At 44.5% G+C, this 20,304-nt stretch overlaps 1 protein-coding gene across 3 annotated transcripts in view; it reads right to left on the bottom strand.

Moving 5' to 3' along the window:
• LOC147124351 (ubiquilin-1-like) overlaps window positions 1-20,304 on the bottom strand; it is a 62,642-nt gene that overhangs the window by 4,943 nt on the left and 37,395 nt on the right. Inside the window, exons 4-10 of one of the 3 annotated variants that reach the window (XM_085985438.1) lie at window positions 18,882-19,144; window positions 18,143-18,301; window positions 14,565-14,754; window positions 13,657-13,805; window positions 3,046-3,129; window positions 1,996-2,111; window positions 758-917 (exon numbers count right to left, since the gene is read on the bottom strand). In XM_085985438.1, coding sequence (XP_085841564.1) covers window positions 758-917; window positions 1,996-2,111; window positions 3,046-3,129; window positions 13,657-13,805; window positions 14,565-14,754; window positions 18,143-18,301; window positions 18,882-19,144 — 1,121 coding nt within the window. The remainder of the gene's footprint in view (window positions 1-757; window positions 918-1,995; window positions 2,112-3,045; window positions 3,130-13,656; window positions 13,806-14,564; window positions 14,755-18,142; window positions 18,302-18,881; window positions 19,145-20,304) is intronic. The other 2 variants (XM_085985428.1, XM_085985418.1) reach the window with 2 other exon arrangements.

Genomic DNA, 20,304 nt, shown 5'->3' with positions numbered 1-20,304 from the left:
TTCCAGCATCCACAGTATTTAAGGTTTGTGGGACCTTGCTGTGTGCAAATTGGCTGCTGCATTTCCTACAACATTGACTACACTTCCAAAAGTACTTCACTGGCTGTAAAGCGCTTTGGAATGTCCTGAGGTCATGACAGAAATGCAAGTCTATCTTTTTCATAAAGTGATGAGGTCTGGCTGACTTTTCCCTCTTTACACCAAAATCCAGTCTACTCTGCTTACACCAAGGATATATTTGTCAATAGAGGTCTTTCCACTACTGCTTAGATCAGCTAACTCAAACCTAGAATCTCTGTGGCCATGACCGTATGTGTTAGATTGTAAACTTCACAATAATATAATCTACAAGATTTAAGATGGGGGTAAGATTTATTTTTACTGTTGGAATGTATGTATTTTCAACTATGCAATGTCAATTAATGCGTTTTAGTGGTAACTTAAAATGGTGCTTATTTTCTAACCTTATCAAGCACAGCATGATGGGGTACACTGTTTTATCCCCAGAATTGCCCATGCTGATCTCAATTAAGCTGCTGTGGGGAAGCAGGCATTTCCCAACTGTGTTTTGGGATTTCAACCTAGAAATCCAGTGAACTTCCAAGATCTCAGGGTAATTATAAAATTACAATTAAGATGTGATTATTTTATGAACAGCCGGATTTCATGTCAACACAACTACCCCCCCCCTCAGAGGAGACTGCTAGAGTTTGCTGTCTGCCATGTTACATCAGAATTACTGACAGACTATTTTCACCTAATTTCCTACTACCTGCGAGTTCGCTCCAGCTAATGCCTGCAACATCTGCTGCACAAAATGCTGTTGTCCATCAGTTCCCACTGTTCCACCTGCTCCGCCAGTATTCTCATTTGTGCTGGGGGCAACATTGCCAATTCCTCCAATACCACCGCCATATCTTTAAACGAAAAAGATGAAACAGAATATTTTGAACAAAACAAGTGAGATATTAACATTCAATTCACAGTAGTGTAGAAGATTTTCAAAAGCTGCATCACAAGCAGCGTTCCTAAAATTCTGTGCCACCTTTAGCTAATATTTGCAGCGAGCACAGTCAAATTCTTCAGCAAAAAAAATATAGACTCTGCGTTATATTACGAAGTGTTCTGAACATTTTATATATTAAACATATTAAGGAAAGTGTAACAGCAGCAATTAAATCACATCAAATCATTGAATAAAACTAACCTTTAACAATAGCGCAAAAGCAGCACAGCCAAGTGTTCTTGCAAAAACAGTAGAGAGGATTATCTTGCAAAAGCATCAGCAGAAAAATGTTCTTGCAGTCACATTAACAGGTTACTCAAAGTTCACATTAAAGTCCTCCAAAGCAGCACAGCTGTGTCTGAAGGTGCAAGGCACTTCATGCTGAGGAAGTGGACCTTCTTGGTGTATTTTTGCTCTTTGTTACAACTCATGCCAAATGATCCAATTTGTCAAGTGATGCAAGTCAGCTATTCTCAAACCAGAGAGAAGCAGTGCCGAGAGCTGCAGGGATCATTTTCAGTCTTTTAAAAAAAATGTAATACTGTAACTGCAAAACAATAGGTAGAGGGACATTGGACTGGTCCAATTCTGTAGCTGTAGTAGGGGAATTCTGAAGAAACTAGGGGTATTGATTACAAGCCAAACTGGATGTCTGTTCATCACACAATAATTAAATCCAATCCTTATTAACCCCCAGTAACCAGTGCTCTTGCTGCATGCATTAAAGATAACTAGCTTTCCATTTGGTACCAGTAGAAACACAAGGGAGAAAGGATTAGAAGGATACATTGATGGGGTTAGATAAAGGGTAGGAGGAGGCTCATGTGGAGCATAAACACCAGCATGGAGCTGTTGGTTTGAATGGCCTGTTTCTGTGCTATAAGTACCACATACTATGTAAAGAAGTGACAGTGTGTTTAGGCCCTAATGTCCATTTTTGTTTATTCATGGAGCAGCGCATAACTACTGTTTCAGAATAAAACTCTTACCCTGGCAGAAGCCCTGGGGCCTCGGTAGATAATGTCTGCAGGCCTTGCTGAATCTGTAACAAAGCCTGCATGGCTCTTGGGTTTGACATAGCAGACAACGTTTCAGGGTTCTGCATCTGGAATGACAAGAACATGGTACCTTGTTTAATGTTGAAAACTTCAGGTTTCATCCATTTGCTACATTATGTACTTTTAGAGTCTGCAGCACTCTTTGCAGCACAGCAACAGGACACCAAAATATTGAGTCAGCACTGGTGCTAGAATGCACGCTGGAATTAGCAGCTGCGCTTCTCCACACAAACAGCTCAGGATCTGTTGCATTCTGTCAGAGCTTAAGTCAACTGCTTCCTCGCCAGAGAAGGATAAAGAAAGTGTCAGTCACCATAGGCCCCTTCCATATTGCACCAAGGCAGTGGAAAGTGCAAGAGGAAAATTGAAAGGAGGAAGTGCCAGAATGAGGAAAAAAAATTGCAGGGCTACAGGGGAAGGGACTAGCTGAAGTGCTCTTGCAGAGAGCCGGTACGGGTTCGACAGGCCAAATGGCCTTCTTCTGTGCTGTAACCATTCTATGATTCTATGCCAGAGGTCTGGAGATAGAAATGGACAGAACTGAGATTCAAGGAGATGCCACAATGTCTTAAGTACAGGATAAAGCAAGAAGCAGATGTAGTGAGTACAGTTTTGGGCATGTCTGAGACTACAGCGAGTCGAGTGCCTTTACTTGCATGTTGTGAAACATGAAAAGCATAATATAAACACACCAACAATGCAGATAGCGAACAGATTTAATAATCCCTATACACTAGCAAAGAATAATTCATACTGTTGTGGAGTATCTCCAGATCTTGGATGTGGAGGTGCCATAATAGATCATTTTACTCAGGAGCATTCACACAACATATTTTAAATCTACACAGCTGTTTATTCACAAATAGAAATAGTTTAACACCTTCCAATTGCCATCAACAATCACTTGCAAAGTTCAGCGTGAATGTAGCAAGCAATTCTCCATATAAGGAAGTGGGTGAAGACAGAAACAAACTCACTTACCTGCTGCAGAAAGTTAGGGATCTGTTGCCTCATTTGATCTTGCAGCTGAGGGTTTCCTGCAAACAGTGGATTGTTCAGCATGATCTGCAACATACAAGATCTGCCTTAGTTTATTTGTTTGAAAGAACAGATGGTAATTTGTTTCTGCTATCCCTTTTATAATGGAAATCTTGTTAGCACAAATCTCTCATTTGACCAAATTATTTTCACCTGACAGAAGCACCAAACAACAGACTGTGGGGAAGTTCAAATCTCAACATGAATCTGGAAGGAGCCCCTTCACCAATTTTGATTTCATTTGTAATAAAACATTTTCAATAAATTTTCAGTTCTAAGATTTTAATAAAGATTTCCTTACAAAACCGCAGGAACAATGTAGATAGATTATTCAGCTTTGGACGTGGCATTTCCCTTTTCAAGAAGTTACCCATCATATACCACAGCGACATCAAACAACTTAATGGGATAATGTCACTAAGCATCTGCTCTCTCCCAACTAGTACCACACATATTTTTGTGCCTTATCTAAACACCTTGCACTTATATAGCTTTTAACACAGAAAAACAATCCAAGGTGCTTCACAGGGGTGTAATCAGAAAATAATGGACACCGAGCCAAAGCAGGAGCTATTAGGAGGCATTACCAAAAGCTTGGTCAAAGTGATTTGTTTTAAGGAGTGTCTTAACGAAGTATCCCCATCTGGTCCAACTTCAGATTGTTTTAAATCAAGCAATTACATAAAATTAGGGCAGAAGAAGGAACCTATCTCCAACAAGCGAGAGTCTAACCACCTCCCCTTGACATTCAATGGCATTACCATCACCGAATCCCCCACTATCAACATCCTGGGGGGTCACCATTAACCAGAAACTTAACTGGACCAGTCACATAAATACTGTGACAACAAGAGGTCAGAGGCAAGGTATTCTGCGGCGAGTGTCTCACCTCCTGACTCCCCAAAGCCTTTCCACCATCTACAAGGCACAAGTAAGGAGTGTGATGGAATACTCTCCACTTGTCTGGATGAGTGTAGCTCCAACAACACTCAAGAAGCTTGACATCATCCAGGACAAAGCAGCCCGCTTGATTGGCACCCCATCCACCACCTTAAACATTCACTCCCTCCACCACCGGCGTACCATGGCTGCAGTGTGTACCATCTACAAGATGCACTGCAGCAACTCGCCAAGGTTTCTTCGGCAGCACCTCCCAAACCCGCGACCTCTTCCACCTAGAAGGACAAGGGCAGCAGGCGCATGGGAACACCACCACCTCCAAGTCACACACTATCCTGACTTGGAAGTATATCGCCGTTCCTTCATTGTCGCTGGGTCAAAATCCTGGAACTCCCTACCGAACAGCACTGTGGGAGTACCATCACCACACGGACTGCAGCGGTTCAAGGAGGCTCACCACCACCTTCTCAAGGGCAACTAGAGATGGGCAATAAATGCTGGTATTGCCAGCGACGCCCTGATCCCATAAACAAATTTAAAAAAAACTTAAGAGTCCATGACTAGAGCAGCTCTAAAATGGACATCTTTCTTGAGTGTTAGTTTGCCATATCATGAGGCTGCCCATAAGTCTTCTGCAAGCAGACTCCCTCTTGTGGCGAGTTGTAGAATAGCCTTCACAGATTATTAAATTTGATAGCAAAATACTGTGGATGTTGGAAATCCGAAATAACAGAAAATGTTGATTAGTTCTTTGGTGAATGTTATTTGACCCACCAAACAGTTCAGTATAGGTTGGGGTTATATGTCTGGAAGCATCCAAATTTCTTCAAATATGACTGGCCACCATGGCACCTAATCTGCAACTGTGGTGCCTACACCTTCAGTAACAGACTGCAAAAGCCTGTAGGTTCCTAGCTCAATGCCAAGTTAAACATATACAAATAGGCCTAGAAATTCAGTATAGCCAGTTTTGGGGTGGAAAAGTCGGGCGGCCGGTAAAGTTTGCGCCCGGCGCAAAGTCGAGGCCACTTCGCCGATATTCAGTAGCTTCGCACTAAGAGTTTGCTCGAGCGCTAAAACTGGCGTTACACAACTATCTTTAGGCGCAAAGCCGGCGGTACTGAGCTAAACCGCCGAGGCCGGGCGCAGCGCAGGTGCGGTCATTTCTTGATTGACAGCAGACACCCTGGCGCCGGCCAGCTCTTAAAGGGGGAAGGGTCGAGTTCGTCTGCTGCCACGCCCTGGACACTGCAGCCCTCCAGCTAGGCCTAAACACTGCTGCTGAACAGAAATAGCGCCGGGAAAGATGCAGAAGGCCCGTGAAAGAGCGCAGCGCTTCACTGGCCATGATTTGAGGGTGCTGGTTAAGGCTTTGGAGAGGAGACGCAAACTCTTGTTCCCGGACAGTGGCAAGAAGCCTACCACCAGCGTCTACAGGAAAGCCTGGAGGGAGGTCGCCCACAGGGTCACATCCAACAGCGAGGTCCCCAGGACTGGTGTCCAATGCCGGAAAAAATTCAATGACCTCACAAGGATTGTCAGGGTGAGTGCCCTTTCCAGTGTCCTCCTCATCCTTGCATGTGCACCTCACATTATGGGCAAAGGGACCTAAAAGCCCTAGTGGCCAGCCCTCATCCAGCAGCTATGGGACTGGCATGAACATCAATTGCACATTCTGCACTTTACACACTGGCCAAGCTATTCGACCATGGGAGGCAGTGCACACAAGATCACGGCACCACACTGTACTTAGAGGCCGTCCTTTCTCTTGCAGGCCAAGCTGGCACACAATCAGAAGAGCCGGACTGTGACCGGGGGAGGCGGTCCCCAGATCCAGCAGCTCAGTGACCTTGAAGAGCGCGTGGGTAGCCTCATGGGTGCCCGGGTGATTGGCCCCGTTGCATCTGGAGATGCCGACCCTGTTCTGGGCACCAATGGTAAGGACATCACCTTTTCGACCTCTCTCGTCCCACTTGCGCTTCAGATCTACATCCTTTGCCACTGTCCGACCAATGCGCTGAATGCCACCACTCATGCCTCCCTCGCTGACGCCCTCTCCTCACTCTAAAGCTACTCTTGCGCCTTCCTGCTTTCAGATGGTGAGGAGGAGGTCCCTGAACTTGCCAGTGACAGCCCCTCAGAAGAGGAGGAGGAGGAAGAGGAAGAGCAAGGCGGCCCATCAGGGGAACCCTCAGCCGCGCCAGGGGATGCCAATGGAGGTGACACGTCTTCCCTGGAGAACAGCCAGGGGGAAGTGTCGCAGGGGAGTGTAGCTCCTGTGCCCAGTGGCGTGCAGCAACACGGGAAGGGTCGGCCAGCTCGGCGGCCTTCTTCCCAGAGGGGGGGGGGGGGGGAAGGGTCGCAGGGGAGTGTAGTTGCTGGGCCCAGTGGCATCCAGCAACGCGGGAAGGGTCGGCCAGCTCGGCGGCCTTCTCCCCAGAGGGAGAGTCCGGCCTCCAGTCCGGAGACGGTCCTCGCCAAGGAGGTGCGCCTCCTCGATCAAATGTCCGTGGACTCGGATCGCCGGCACACCGAGTTCATGGGGGTTGTGGCACGGTTGCCTGAGGCCATCGAGTCCCTGGCTCATAGTGTGGCCATCGAGTCCCTGGCTCATAGTGTGGCCGATTTCGACGCCTCACAGGCCAGGAGTTTCGAACAATTCGAAGCAGCACATGCCGCGAGTCGGGCAGAATTCGGGGCAGAGCAGTCCGCGAGTCGGTCCCATTTCGGGGCAGAGCAGTCCGCGAGTCGACAGGTGATCAGTGGTGCCGTGCAGTCACTGGCTGGTCTGATGCGGGCACAGACCAGGGCAGTACGGGCACTCACTGCTGCCACACTCGCTGTGTCAGCCAGGCATCGCCAGGGCACCCGCCGCGCTGCATCAGCACAGCGGTCTGTCCTTCAGCAGATTGCTGCGCATGCTGCAGTGATGGCCCGGGCGAGTGCCAGTGTCTCAGGCGAGCAGCGAGCACCTGCCATCAGCCAGCTTGCCCCCATTCCTGCAGCCGCCACTGCCACTCCCCCAGTGGAGCTGCGACGAGCTGCTGGAGAGCCTGCTGCTGCCCAGCCACAGCTGCAGCAGTCACCAGCCGGCCCCTCGAGGGCCAGAGCTCGTCTAGGCAGACCCCCAAGGACATCTCCCGTCACGCCATGTGCCCCTCAGGAGCCTTCCCCCAGCCTTGCAGCAGCCACTGGGCACACTTTGAGGAGGAGCAGCAGGGCGGCCAGGGGCCGCAAAAGGCTGGTCAAGGAATCGCCCTCGCGGGCCACAAAGTAGAGGGTGTGGGCAAATGTGTTTTTATATGGGGATGGTTGTTTTGTTTATGGGGATGGTTGTTTTGTTTATGGGGATGGTTGTTTTTGTAAGGCCGAGGATGAAGGCCATTTTTGTGGAAATGTTTTTTTCTTCCTCCCCAGGTTGTGGGAGTGAGTCATGTGTCTGACAGTGTTTTGGGTGTGTTGTCTGTTTTTGGGTTTCATGTGGGAAGGGCCCGGAGTTTGTTCAATAAAGCATTTTATTTATTCAGCTTGTCCATGTTTGATGTTGTTGTTGCCTTAACCGGCTGAGGGCTTGCGGAGCGGCTGCATTCAGGTCCCTTCATTGCCACAAGCCATTCCCTGACAGGGGGCCTAGAAGTGACGTTCAATAAGCCGCCGACGGGCGGCCCTTGGACCTTGTGCCTCCCTCCTGGGCTGGTACTCCTCCTCCTCATGCTCCTCCTCCTGAGGTGGTGCTCCAGCGTGAGGTGGCAGTGCCTGAGTCCTGCGGATAGCCAGGTTGTGCAGCATGCAGCAGACGACCATGACCTGGGAGACTCTCTCCGGCGAATACTGCAGAGATCCTCCGGAACGATCCAGGCAGCGGAACCGTTGCTTGAGGACACCAATCGTTTGTTCTATGATGTTCCTAGTGGCTTGATGGCTTTCGTTGTATGCCTCCTCAGCAGGGGTCCTGGCCGCGCGGAGCGGGGTCATGAGCCAGGTACACAAGGATAGCCTTTGTCCCCGATAAGCCATCCTCTTGGGGGAGGCTGTGCCTGGAACATGTCAGCCACAGTAGTCTGTCGCAGGATAAATGCATCGTGGCTGCTGCCTGGAAAGCGGGCATTGACAGCTAGGATGCGCTGCCTGTGGTCACACACCAGCTGTACATTGAGGGAATGGTAGCCCTTCCGGTTGCGGTAATCCTCGGCATTGTGGATAGGTGCCCGCAAAGCCACATGCGTGCAGTCAATGGCGCCCTGCACCATGGGGAAGCCCGCTGTTCTCGCAAATCTCACTGCACGCTGCTGCTGCTTCTCCAGGGTCATGGGGAAGGAGATGAATTGGTGTCTCCTTCTGAAAAGGGCATTGGTCACCTGGCGGATGCAGCAATGCACGGCGAACTAGGATATGTTAGCAATGTCCCCAACAGCGGCTTGGAAGGAGCCGCTTGCATAGAAGTTCAGAGCCACCGTGACCTTCACTTCCACCGACAGAGACGTCCTGCACCTCAGCTGTGGACGCAGATCTCGGTGAAGCAGATGGCAGATCTCTGCAACCACCTCCCTTCTGAAGCGCAGCCTCCTAACACACTGCGCGGCAGGCATGGTGAGATAGGACACCTGCTGTCGGTATTTCCTGAGTGGGTAAGGCCTAGGTTGCGGACGCCTGCTGCCCCCTCTGCGTCTAGCCAGGGCTGCCCCTCTCACACAGCGTCTGCGAGCCCTTCGCACATAATGCTGAAACTGAGGGTTGGCACCCCACATAATATACTGGCAAACAATGACCTCACAATGAAGGCGAATTGCCAAGCTCTGGCCTGAAGCCAAAAATACCTCTCCTATGTTGGGCCAAAGCAGTAACCTCTCTTCCTTGGTCTCTGTCCAGAAATCCGTTGCACAACAGTGATTGCTGCAAAATGGCTGGCCTTTATAGTTCAGGGTAAGTGTCCTTTAATTAGCGCTCCCCGAGGCCCGCATGGCCTCTGCTGCGTTCCAGTTCACAGTTCTTAGGAGCGCCACGCCCACATTGGGCGGGCGCGACTGAAGTTCCGGATGGGGGCGCACAAAGGGCATTGCACGAGGAAATGACGTCATAATCTGCGCGCGCAGCTGAGCGCGCGCAAACACTTTGCGCCGGCGCTAAATGTCTACTGAAGTTGGGCATAAGCGCAGATCGCCCTGCGCCCGGCCGCTAAGTGCCTAGCGCTCGAGATCTACTCCTCCTAAGGCGCTAACGGCTGGCGCACACAACTGAATTTCTAGGCCATAGTGTTTACCATACGACATAGGTAGAACTAGGAAGGAGGTTCTGCTGAGGGAGTTTAAGGAGCTAGGATCCAAATTAAAAAGCAGAACCTCAAAAGGTAATAATCTCTGCATTGTTACCTGAGCCACGCACAAATTGGCATAGGGACAAACAGATTAGAGGTTTAAATGCGTGGCTCAAAGAGTGGGGTGGGAGGAAGGGGTTTCAGTTCATGGGGCACTGGCACCAGCACTGGGGAAAGAGGGAGCTGGTCCGTTGGGACGGGCTCCACTTAAACCGGGCGGGGACCAGTGTCCTGGCGAACCGAATAACTAGGGCAGTAGACAGGGCTTTAAACTAATGAAGGGGGTGGTGGGAGGATTCAGGAAAGAGTAAATTTAAAAGCAGTGAGAGAAATGTCAAGGCTCTAGAGCAGAGTTTTGGGTAAAAATAAGCAGAGTGGGTCAGGAAGGGACAGAGAGAGTAACAAAGGTAATAAGGCATCAGTGACTAAGGTGTCATCAGGGGAAAAGAGAGAGATAAGTCAAAGTTAAAGGCACTGTATCTGAGTGCGTGAAGCATTCGCAACAAAATAGATGAATTAATAGCGCAGATAGAAATTAACAGGTTTGATCTAATAGCCATAACGGAGACGTGGTTGCAAAGTGGCCAAGATTGGGAACTAAATATTCCAGGATACTTAACTTTTAGAAGAGATAGGCAAAACGGAAAAGGAGAAGGGGTAGCTCTGATAATAAAGGATGGGATAAAATAGTTGAGAGAAAGGATCTTGGCTCCGAAAATCAAGAAGTAGAATCAGTTTGGGTGGAGCTAAGAAACAACAAGGGGCAAAAAACATTGGTGGAAGTTGTTTATAGGCCCCCAAACAGTAATTGTAATGTAGGGCAGAGTATAAATCAGAAAATTAGAGGCGCATGTAACAAGGGTAATACAGTAATCATGGGGGACTTTAACTACATATAGAGTGGGCAAACCAAATTTGCAGTAATAGTATGGAGGACGAATTCATGGAATGTATGCAAGATAGTTTTCTAGATCAGTATGTTGAGGAACCAATTAGGGAACAGGCTATTTTAGATCTAGTATTGTGCAATGAGAAATGGTTAATTAAGAACATTGTAGTAAAGGGGCCTTTAGGGAACAGTGATCAAAGTATAGTACAATTTTATATTGAGTTTGAAAGTGATTTAGTTAAATCCGAAACTAGGGTCTTAAATCTAATCAAAGCAAACTACGTAGGTATAAGGGGCAAGTTGGCTAAGGTAGATTGGGAAACTCCATTAAAAGGTATGATGGTAGACAAGCAATGGCTAGCATTTAAAGAATACATAATTTACAACAAATATACATTCCTTTAAAGCACAAAAACCCCACAGGAAAAGTGGTCCAACCGTGGCTAACAAGAGAAGTTAAAGATGGTATTGATCAAAGGAAGAGGCTTAAAATGTTGCCAAAAAGAGTTGTAAACCTGAGAATTTTAGAATTCAGCAAAAGGAGAACCAATAAATTGATAGAGAAAGGGAAAATAGAATACAAGAGTAAACTAGCAAGAGACATACAAACAGACTGTAAAAGCTTCTATAGGTATGTAAAAAGGAAAAGATTAGCAAAAGTAAATATGGGTCCCTTACAGGCTGAGACAGGAGAAATTTAATAGGGATTAAGGAAATGGTAGAGAAATTAAACAATTACTTTGTGTCTGTCTTCACGGAAGAAGACGCAAAAAACTTCCCAGAAATAGTAGAGAACCAAGGGTCTAGCGAGAATGAGGAACTGAAAGAAATTAGTAAAAAAAAAGTACTGGAAAAATTAATGGGTCTGAAAGCCGATAAATCCCCTGGACCTGATGGCCTACAGCCTAGGGTTTTGAAAGAGGTGGCTATAGAGATAGTGGATGCATTGGTTGTCATTTTCCAAAATTCCATAGATTCTAAAATAGTTCCCGTGGATTGGAAGGTAGCAAATGTAACCCCACTATTTAAGGAGGGAACAGAGAAAATGAGGAATTACAGGCCAGTTAGCCTGACATCAGTAGTAGGGAAAATGCTAGAATCTATTATTAAGGATGTGGTAACAGGGCACTTAGAAAATAATAATAGGATTGGGCAGATTTATGAAAGGGAAATCGTCTTTGACAAATCTGTCAGAATTTTTTGAGGTTGTAACTAGCAGAATAGATAAAGGGGAAACCAGTGGATGGGATGTGGTGTATTTGGATTTTCAGAAGGCATTCGATAAGGTGCCACACAACAGGTTATTAAACAAAATTAGGAATCATGGGATTGGCAGTAATATACTAGCATGGCTTGAGGCTTGGTTAACAGACAGGAAACAGAGAGTAGGAATAAACGGGTCATTTTCAGGTTGACAGGCTGTAACTAGTGGGGTACCGCAAGGATCAGTGCTTGGGCCTCAGCTATTTCACAATTTATATCAATGATTTGGATGAGGTGACCAAATATAATTTATCCAAGTTTGCTGATGATACAAAGCTGGGTGGGAATGCAAGTTATGAGGATGCAAAGAGGCTTCAAGGGGATATAGACAAGCTAAGTGAGTGGGCAAGAACATGGCAAATGGAATATAATGTGGAGAAATGTGAAGTTATCCACTTTGGTAGGAAAAATAGAAAAGCAGAGTATTTTTTAAATGGTGAGAGATTGGGAAATGTTGGTGTTCAGAGGGACCTGGGTGTCCTTGTACATGAATCACTGAAAGTTAACATGCAGGTACAGCAAGCAATTAGGAAAGCAAATGGTATGTTGGCCTTTATTCCAAGCGGATTTGAGTATAAGAGTAAAGACGTCTTACTGCAATTATATAGGGCCCTGGTGAGGCCACACCTGGAGTAGTGTGTATAGTTTTGGTCTCCTTACCCAAGGAAGGATATACTTGCCATAGAGGGAGTGCAATGAAGGTTCACCAGACTGATTCCTGGGATGGGGGGGATTGTCCTATGAGGAGAGATTGAGTAGACTAGGCCTATATTCTCTAGAGTTTAGAAGAATGAGAGGTGATCTCACTGAAACAAACAAAATTCTTACAGGGCTTGACAGGGTAGGTGCAGGGAGGATGTTTCCCCTGGCTGGGGAGTCTAGAACCAGGGGTCACAGTTTCAGAATAAGGGGTCGGCCATTTAGGACTGAGATGAGGAGAAATTTCTTCACTCAGAGGGTAGTGAATCTTTGATATTTGCTACCCTAGAGCACTGTGGAGGCTCAGTCGTTGAGTATATTCAAGAAAGAGAGCGATAGATTTTTGGATACAGTATTAAGGGATATGGGGATAGTGCAGGAAAGTGGAGTTGAGGTAGAAGATCAGTCATGATCTTACTGAATGGCGGAGCAGGCTTGAGGGGCCAAATGGCCAATCCTGGCTCCTACTTCATGTGTTCTTATGTTCATACAAAGTGAGCTTGGAGGCAGTGATGGGGTGCTACATTCAGTCCTCTTACTGTGACGGAGGAGATTACAAAAGGGATTTCTGCTCTCAGCAGTTATCCAGTGACTCCTACAGGAATATGTGCACATATAGACATTGGATCAGAGCAGCATCAGGTTCAGCTGTGATGGACTCCACAATCAAATAGCCTGTAGACACTGTCGCGGCTGAAGCATGAACAATGGACATTTGGTTAATTGAAACAATATGGAAACAAAAAGGTGAAGGGAGAAAATTGGAGGAGAAAAACACAATTTGATGCGAGTGTTGATTGACTTTACTATCGCAGTTTTTGCAACACCAAAACCACAACAGCCAAAATAATGAACATCAGGTCTACTTACCACAATTCAGCAATACAATTCAAAGCTCATATTCATGATTCCGGACCTTTGAACACGGAGGTTTTAATAAGTGACCAATTAGTTACCAGTATTAAAAAAGTATGCTGTTAACCTCAAACTCAAATGCAGTGTAGCTTGAAGCATCAGTTAGTAGCATTCTTACTTCTGGGTTAGAAATTTGTGGGTTGATATCCCACTCTGGAACATCACAATTTAGGCTGACACTGCACTGCAGGACTGAGCAAGTGCTGCACTGTCACCGGTGCTGTTGTTTGAATCAGGCATTAAAACTGAAGCCCTATCTGTCTGTTTGATTGGTTTAGGTAGGTGTTAAAAAGCCTACTGTATTACTAGTAGACTAGGAAGCTCTCCCAGTATCATGGCCAACATGCTTCCCTGAACCAGTATCAGCAAAAAATATTAATTTGTCATTCCATCTCATTGCTGTTTATGGGATATTGCTGATGTAGAATGGTGGTCATATTTACATGACAATCACAGCACTTTAAAAGTGTGAAACACAGATGTTTCAACATAATAAAGGCACTACATAAATACAAGTATTATTGTTTGGTACAGTTAAGTTACAGAAAATAGAATGAGATATCTGGGTCTGTACCTGTGCTGCAAGGTCAGGGTTCTGACTCAGAGATTGCATTATACTCCTCATGTAAGGTGCTGAGAGCATGTTCTGCATTAGCTGTGGGTTTTCTGTGATCTGCTGCAATAGGCTCTGCATACCCGGTGTGTTGAACATACCAGATCCTGCTGTGGGAAACAGACCATTTAACAAGATTAAGATTTCACAAATGCAGATTGGAGATGGGTGCTCCAGTAGATTGCCCATGGCGCTGAGCTCCTACTCCCAGGATTAGTACACTGACGGTGGGGGGTATGGGAGAGGTAAAGAGGAAGAGAAAAATATAGAAATAGAAAAACAGAGTAAAATAAAATGAGAACACAAAAAAGGGAAACAGGAAAAGAACGAGAGAAACAGTCTCCCTGCCAGAGGATGCAGAAAGGTAGCTGGGACAGGAGTGCCTGGCACTCCGACTAGATCTCCCCATTGAGACATACCAGGCTTCCACTGGCCACTTTTCCATGCATTATCACACCGAGGCACAGCTCAATAGAGCTCTCCATGGGCGATGCATCAAAGTCAATTTAGAAACATTTTATTTGCTATATTAAAAATTTTGTAGTGTATTGTGTGCCATTGGAAATTTTTCTTGAGAAGCACCAAAATATTAGACTATATAAAAGGTGCTGTACAAACAATTTCAGGCACCTTTCAGGTTTTCCTTTGCAGATCACAAATATTTAACCAAAAACTTAATGCAATTCTACCATTGTACTGGACGCATCCTCAATATACGAGTTAGCATTCCGTAAGATAAATCCACTAATGAACTTTCAGCAAATACTGCATTTTCTGGTTTTAACTACTGGAGATATACAGAGCTTTTGAATGAAATGATGTTTATGTTCTCTTAAGCTCTAAAACCATTGCTGACAAAGGAACCTTACCTCCCAATCCAGCTCCCAGACCTGGCAATGTGGACTGACTGCTGGTTCCACTTGTGGTTGTACTTGTAGGTGTCTGTGAACTCGATGGTGGAGCCCAGGGGTTGGGCAAGGGGTCTCTATTCTCCGTGCGTGATGGCTGATTGTCTGCATCAGGACTACTCACCAAAGATGCAAAGGGATTGCCTCCAAACTACAGTGAAGATGAAACACCAGTACTAAACACACATTCTGTTCTTCAGAAAGTAATAATCATTACAGTCTCCACTAACAGAAACAACTAGTGTATATCACATCTCCAATGATCTGGGACTCTTCTAAAATGTACAGGCCGTCATGTGCCAATTTTCTGATGTCAAAAACCTAGCTTAAAAAATTAACTTTCATTTAAATTTGACCAACTTTCCTGTACCATTCCATCACAGATTTGAATTTTTTTTTTTTTTTTTTTTTTTTAAAAAGAGCCAGAGAGTCAATTTTCACTCAAATTGGCAGCAGCAGCTGCCACATCTTCACTTTTGGAAACTAATTAAACCTCCCATTCTGATCAACCCTTTAAAATACTACAATACACAAAGGTGCTTTGAGATTTAGATCATCCCAATTCAAGAACAGTGGGTGGCCAAATTTTAAAAAAAATTAAAGTGTTTTTCAAATTCCATGCACAGCCTCATGATAAGATGCATTGTAATATCAAGTGGATCATTCCCATTTTTAAAAAAATCCCGTCATAGTAAGCCAGGACAATTTGTTCCCCTTCATCTGATTGGGATATGGCATGAGCATCACTAATTCAACATTAACTACTTCATGTGGTCTCTATATTGGAGAGACCAATCGCAGATTGGTGATCACTTTGCTGAACACTTCCGTTCAGTCCGCAAGCGTGACCCAGAGATTCTAGTCGCTTGCCATTTTAATTTTCTGTCCCACTCTGACCTCGGCCTCCTACACTGTAACAATGAAGCTCAAAGGAAGCTCGAGGAACAGCATCTCATCTTTTGATTAGGTACTTTACAGCCTGCCAGCCTCAACATTGAGTTCAACAATTTCAGATCATAACCACTGCCCCAATTTTTTTTGGACAGCAGGTGCTGGTAATGATTCTGCTGTTGCCATTTACAGCTCCTCTAGATTCATCTTTTGTTTCTTTACTTGTCCTGTTATGACCCCCTTTTGCCTTGCACCATCCCTTTTGTCATTTAATTTTTTCCTGACTTCCACCTTATCACAGTCCTTCCCTTTTGTTCTTTCCCCCCCTTCCCCCTATCCCTGCCTCTGTACTTTCTTAAAACCGGTCACATCTCTAACATTTTCCCATTCTGACGAAGGGTCATCAACCTGAAACGTTAACTCTGTTTCTCTCTCCAAAGTGCTGCCTGACCTGCTGTGTATTTCCAGCATTTTGCTTCTGAGTTAACCACTACAATTAGCTTCTACATTTCAATTTTTGTTGTGTTCAAGCTCATTGGAGGAGAGAGATGTTAGTATTAAAGAATGGAACATTTTATATATCAAGCACCCAGCGTCAGCATCAGAAGCTCCCAGGTCAGGTGTATTGTAGCTAGATGCAGAGTAAAGCGCTCTCTGTTTTGCCCCAACAATATGCCTCCATCCCAACTGTAGAAGGGCACCACCTACTTTGGGACTTTTTCCATTTCATACATGAATCATCTTTAGGCTCACATGAGGCAAGATTGTCAAATGAGTGCCAAATTGAGGACAGTTTTGTGCTGGGGGCCCATGCTCATTAAGAACTGGATTGAGATTGCCTAAACACATATCACAAAAGATTCATTACCAGCAGACAGAGGTTATTTTCACCCATCATTGTAAGCTAAATAAGAACTCAAGTCCCAGAGGTGAAAAACCAGTGTCTAACCCACTGTGCAATCTTGTAACATTCTAATTTTTAACCACCATAAGTGGTGGGGGGGGGGGGGGGGGGTAGAGAAAGAGACAGAATATACTACATAATATACTAAAATAAATACAAGTATATTTGGTACATTTATAGAAAATAGAATGGGCTTATCATGCTCCGGTGTTTCTACTCGACAGAGTAATGGAACAGCCATTAGGTGGGCAAACAAAATGTTACAGAGCTACTAGAAGAGTGAACAGAACTAGTGATTTTTGAAGAGCAAAAATTTTATGAAAATAAGAATGATTCTTTTCAAAACAAATGTCAATTATAATGAATGGTTTGTTTTGAGATACATGTTCTGCATCAAAACATTCGTTTGAGTCACTCATCAAAAAAGGAATAAACAGCCATTGTTAATAGCTGATTACTGCAATTTTATCAATTGATTATGTTATGCCCCATTATACTGCAGGTATAGACTATTATACACCAGTACCCGCTTTAGATCAGTGGGAACTGATACACCAAATTATACTGCTGGCTCCCCATCCCTCTTTGGTCACGCAAAACAAAGCTCCATCCATGCGTGCTAACAAACATGTACAAAGCAGAGCTCCAATCACAGACTAATATCACTTATATTTTTTGTAAGTTAGCAAACAGCTAACACCACAGAGATTAAATATGAAATTTGAAACATTCACGTGTAGCAGTTATACTACAGCCAGTGTTTGGCTGAGGCGTTCGCACGCCACTTGCCCCTAGTTACATTACAGTTTATAATAGTGCAAAAGCTGAATCTAATTTACACAAAAAACAAGGCATTAAATAGGTTACAACATATCTCAAATCCTTAGGCCAGGGAGTGGAGTAGGTGGTAGGGGAGGGGAAAGGTCAGCGAGAGTAAATATAGATTTATAATTCAGGTTAAAGGGAGTTTGTTTACTTCTGTGAACAAAGTGTAGACTCATCCGCTATGTAACTATCGAGCATGCAAGAGTCTGAGACCAAGAACTCTGAAAAGAGAAACTTCCTTGAAACTGCATTATAAATGCATAACCTACATCGTCATCCAACTTGGATTCAAATGACCCAGTAAGTACAAACCTTTTTGCTTCAGGAAATGCTTCCAATGATCTGATGAGTCTATGCAATCTCTATTTGCTGGAATTTACAATGTCTGCATTTGAATGTCAACCAAACAAAATGCAGATATAATTCATATCAGAAGACAAATCACTGATCCTCCTTTATTTGTTGGTATTCACAGAAGCATGAGGGAAAAACAAAAGAAAAATACTTTCCTTTTAATAAATCAAATAAATGATAAGTAGTAAGCACGTGTATAATCAAAATAAAAAAGGATTTAAAATGTGCAATAGGAACTAAGTGCCATTGAAAGGTATAAATTTGTAAATTTACATTTTAAGAGTATATACAAATTAGTAGCTACTCGGACAGGTCTCCAGATTCCACTGTAAATCCTTTAATCCATACTGTAACACAAGTATTTTAAAAATCTGGTCACAGTTTCCAGTAGTAGGGTTCAAATATATACGACAGTGAGTGCCTTTATAAAACAAAAATGTTGTTCAATGAATTAGGACGCCATTACAGTTTTTCCTAAAAAGGTTCATTGCCAACCCAATTAGGACAATTAGGAGACCATTAAGATTGTCTTTTGGTGAAGGATTGACATTGAATGCCCACCTACCTGTTCTTGGGCAGCATTCAACATTGGCTCCTGGATGTCAGTGTACATTCGTCTCAAGGCATTGTAACCGCCTGGAATACTTTCTAGGTTGCTAAGTGCTCGGTCTTGGTTCCGCATCATTTCCTGCATCATCGCTGGGTTTCGAGCAAGCTCCAAAGTCTAGTTCAAAATGGAAGATGTTTTTTAGACTAATCAGACAGACAACAATAGTGCACACAATGTAGGGTGCAAGTCTGAAAAAAGATTCAGAATCAAAATATGGCTCAATTATCAGCTCTGAAGGCACAGAATTTAGTTTTGTCTAAAATTATATCTGCATCAATACACTGGCTAAAAGAGAAAACACCATTTTAAAAAGGTTTTGATTGCTTGCCATCTATTAAGCATACAGGTTTCTCCACACAGAACCACACAAAATTAGTTCAAAAAACTTAAAAGCTCAGCAGAGGTCCAAAAGCATTTGAAAACAAGTAGTCATTGTATTAAACCACAGGTTTACAAAAAAAGCACAATGTAGAATGAGAAGAGGCAATTCAGCCATCATGCCTGCTTCTCCCACCTTTCTCTTTAGGAATTCTATAAGCAACACCTCAACTCGTTGCCACCTTGGGGAGGGAACTTCAATCTCTTGCTTCCGAAAGAACAGAGTAGCTTTTGCAATGCAACTTTTTTTTTTGCTGGACATGTTTAAACAAATGGAAAATGTTATGATCTATCTGCTTGCTCTTTTTGAACTTACTTGTCTCATTATGTCTGGGTTATTGAGCATGTGACTAATCTCTGGGTTTCGCTGGATCAACTGCTGCATCTGTGGGTTGGTCACAATTAACTGTCTCATCATGTCTGGATTTGACAGCATGTTCTGCACAAATGGGTTTTCCATGATCTGAGACATCATCTCTGGATTCGACATTAGCTGGCGCTGCATCTGAGTCTGTAACTCCATGAAGTTGGATGAATTCAACCCCAAGCTGCTCAAACCTGCAAGTCCTCCCAATCCACCTGAAGCACACAAGACATCAAATAACTACTTCAAAACAAAAACATTCTAAATTATTTTTTTGAAAGCCAACTTCAGCAGCATTGTAGGTTGTACAGTTAGCCTCAGCTATCCAAGGGGGAAAGCCCTACAGCCAGTGTCCACATTTGCTGGAAGCTGTTGCATGCATCAACACCAGGCGAGAGTGGAGTGAGCCTGTGTGTACAAGTTCAGTAACCCAAAGGCAATCAATGTCTAGGCTTTAACACGAAGAACAAACACCCCCACCCCCCCTGAACTTGTGGAAATATCTCCAGCCTGAATCGCTGCATTTAAAAGGAGGCAGCAAACATGCATTTGAAGTTATACTGAATTTAAACATTTTCTTCTAACATGCATTCCTCCATCCCCTCTGTCTTAAAAGATGCTGTTGGATTATGCCCTATTCCTTGGCTAAACAAGTGGGCAGGTGAATCCTCCCAGGTCTGTGACTTGAGCTGGTTACTAGAAGCTGCTCTGAATTTTCTGATTTAAAGTAATATGCTGCACATTACAAACCACAATGAAAAGAACATAGCTTAATGTATAAATGATGTGTCTCTCCAGTATGTTTTGGGGAACAAATGGTAACTTCTACAGTTTATTTTAGGAGATGTTGTAGCAGTATTGGGTGAAGCCAGCAGCACCAGGTCCAGCGTGGCAATTCATTTGGAGGAAATGGTAACTTTAAGTATTGGTAAGTGCCTATCTGTGCAGCACCTTCATGCATTTAGATAAATATATACACAAGACACCACCCTGGAGCCCAGCATAACATCCATTTCAATCTGTAAAGGAGAGTAACTGCACTGAGGGAGATTTAACACTCAAGTGTCAGCACTCGTCTCTGGGTTAGAAGGTTATGGGTTCAAATCCCACTTCAGAGACTTGAGCACATAATCTAGGCTGACACTTCACTGCAGTACTGAGGGAGTGCAGCATTGTCAGAGATACTGGGGGAAATTTTAACCCCCAAGGATGGGTGGGTTAGGGGCTGGTGGGAGGTAAAAAAATGTTTTTAATCTCAATCCCGACCCCAACCCGTCTCCAACCCTCCCACTTCCGATTTTAACGGAGGCAGTTGGGGGTGGACGACCAATTTGCTCTCAGGAGGCGGGTTGGTTAATAAAATCTTATTAATGAA

This window comes from Somniosus microcephalus, chromosome 1 (genome assembly GCF_052327205.1).
Source record: "Somniosus microcephalus isolate GS21.2 chromosome 1, FLI_Smic_1.0, whole genome shotgun sequence".
Lineage (NCBI taxonomy): Eukaryota > Metazoa > Chordata > Chondrichthyes > Squaliformes > Somniosidae > Somniosus > Somniosus microcephalus.
The sequence above is the reverse complement of the archived record's forward strand: the minus strand, read 5'-3'. Positions and strand labels throughout refer to the sequence as shown.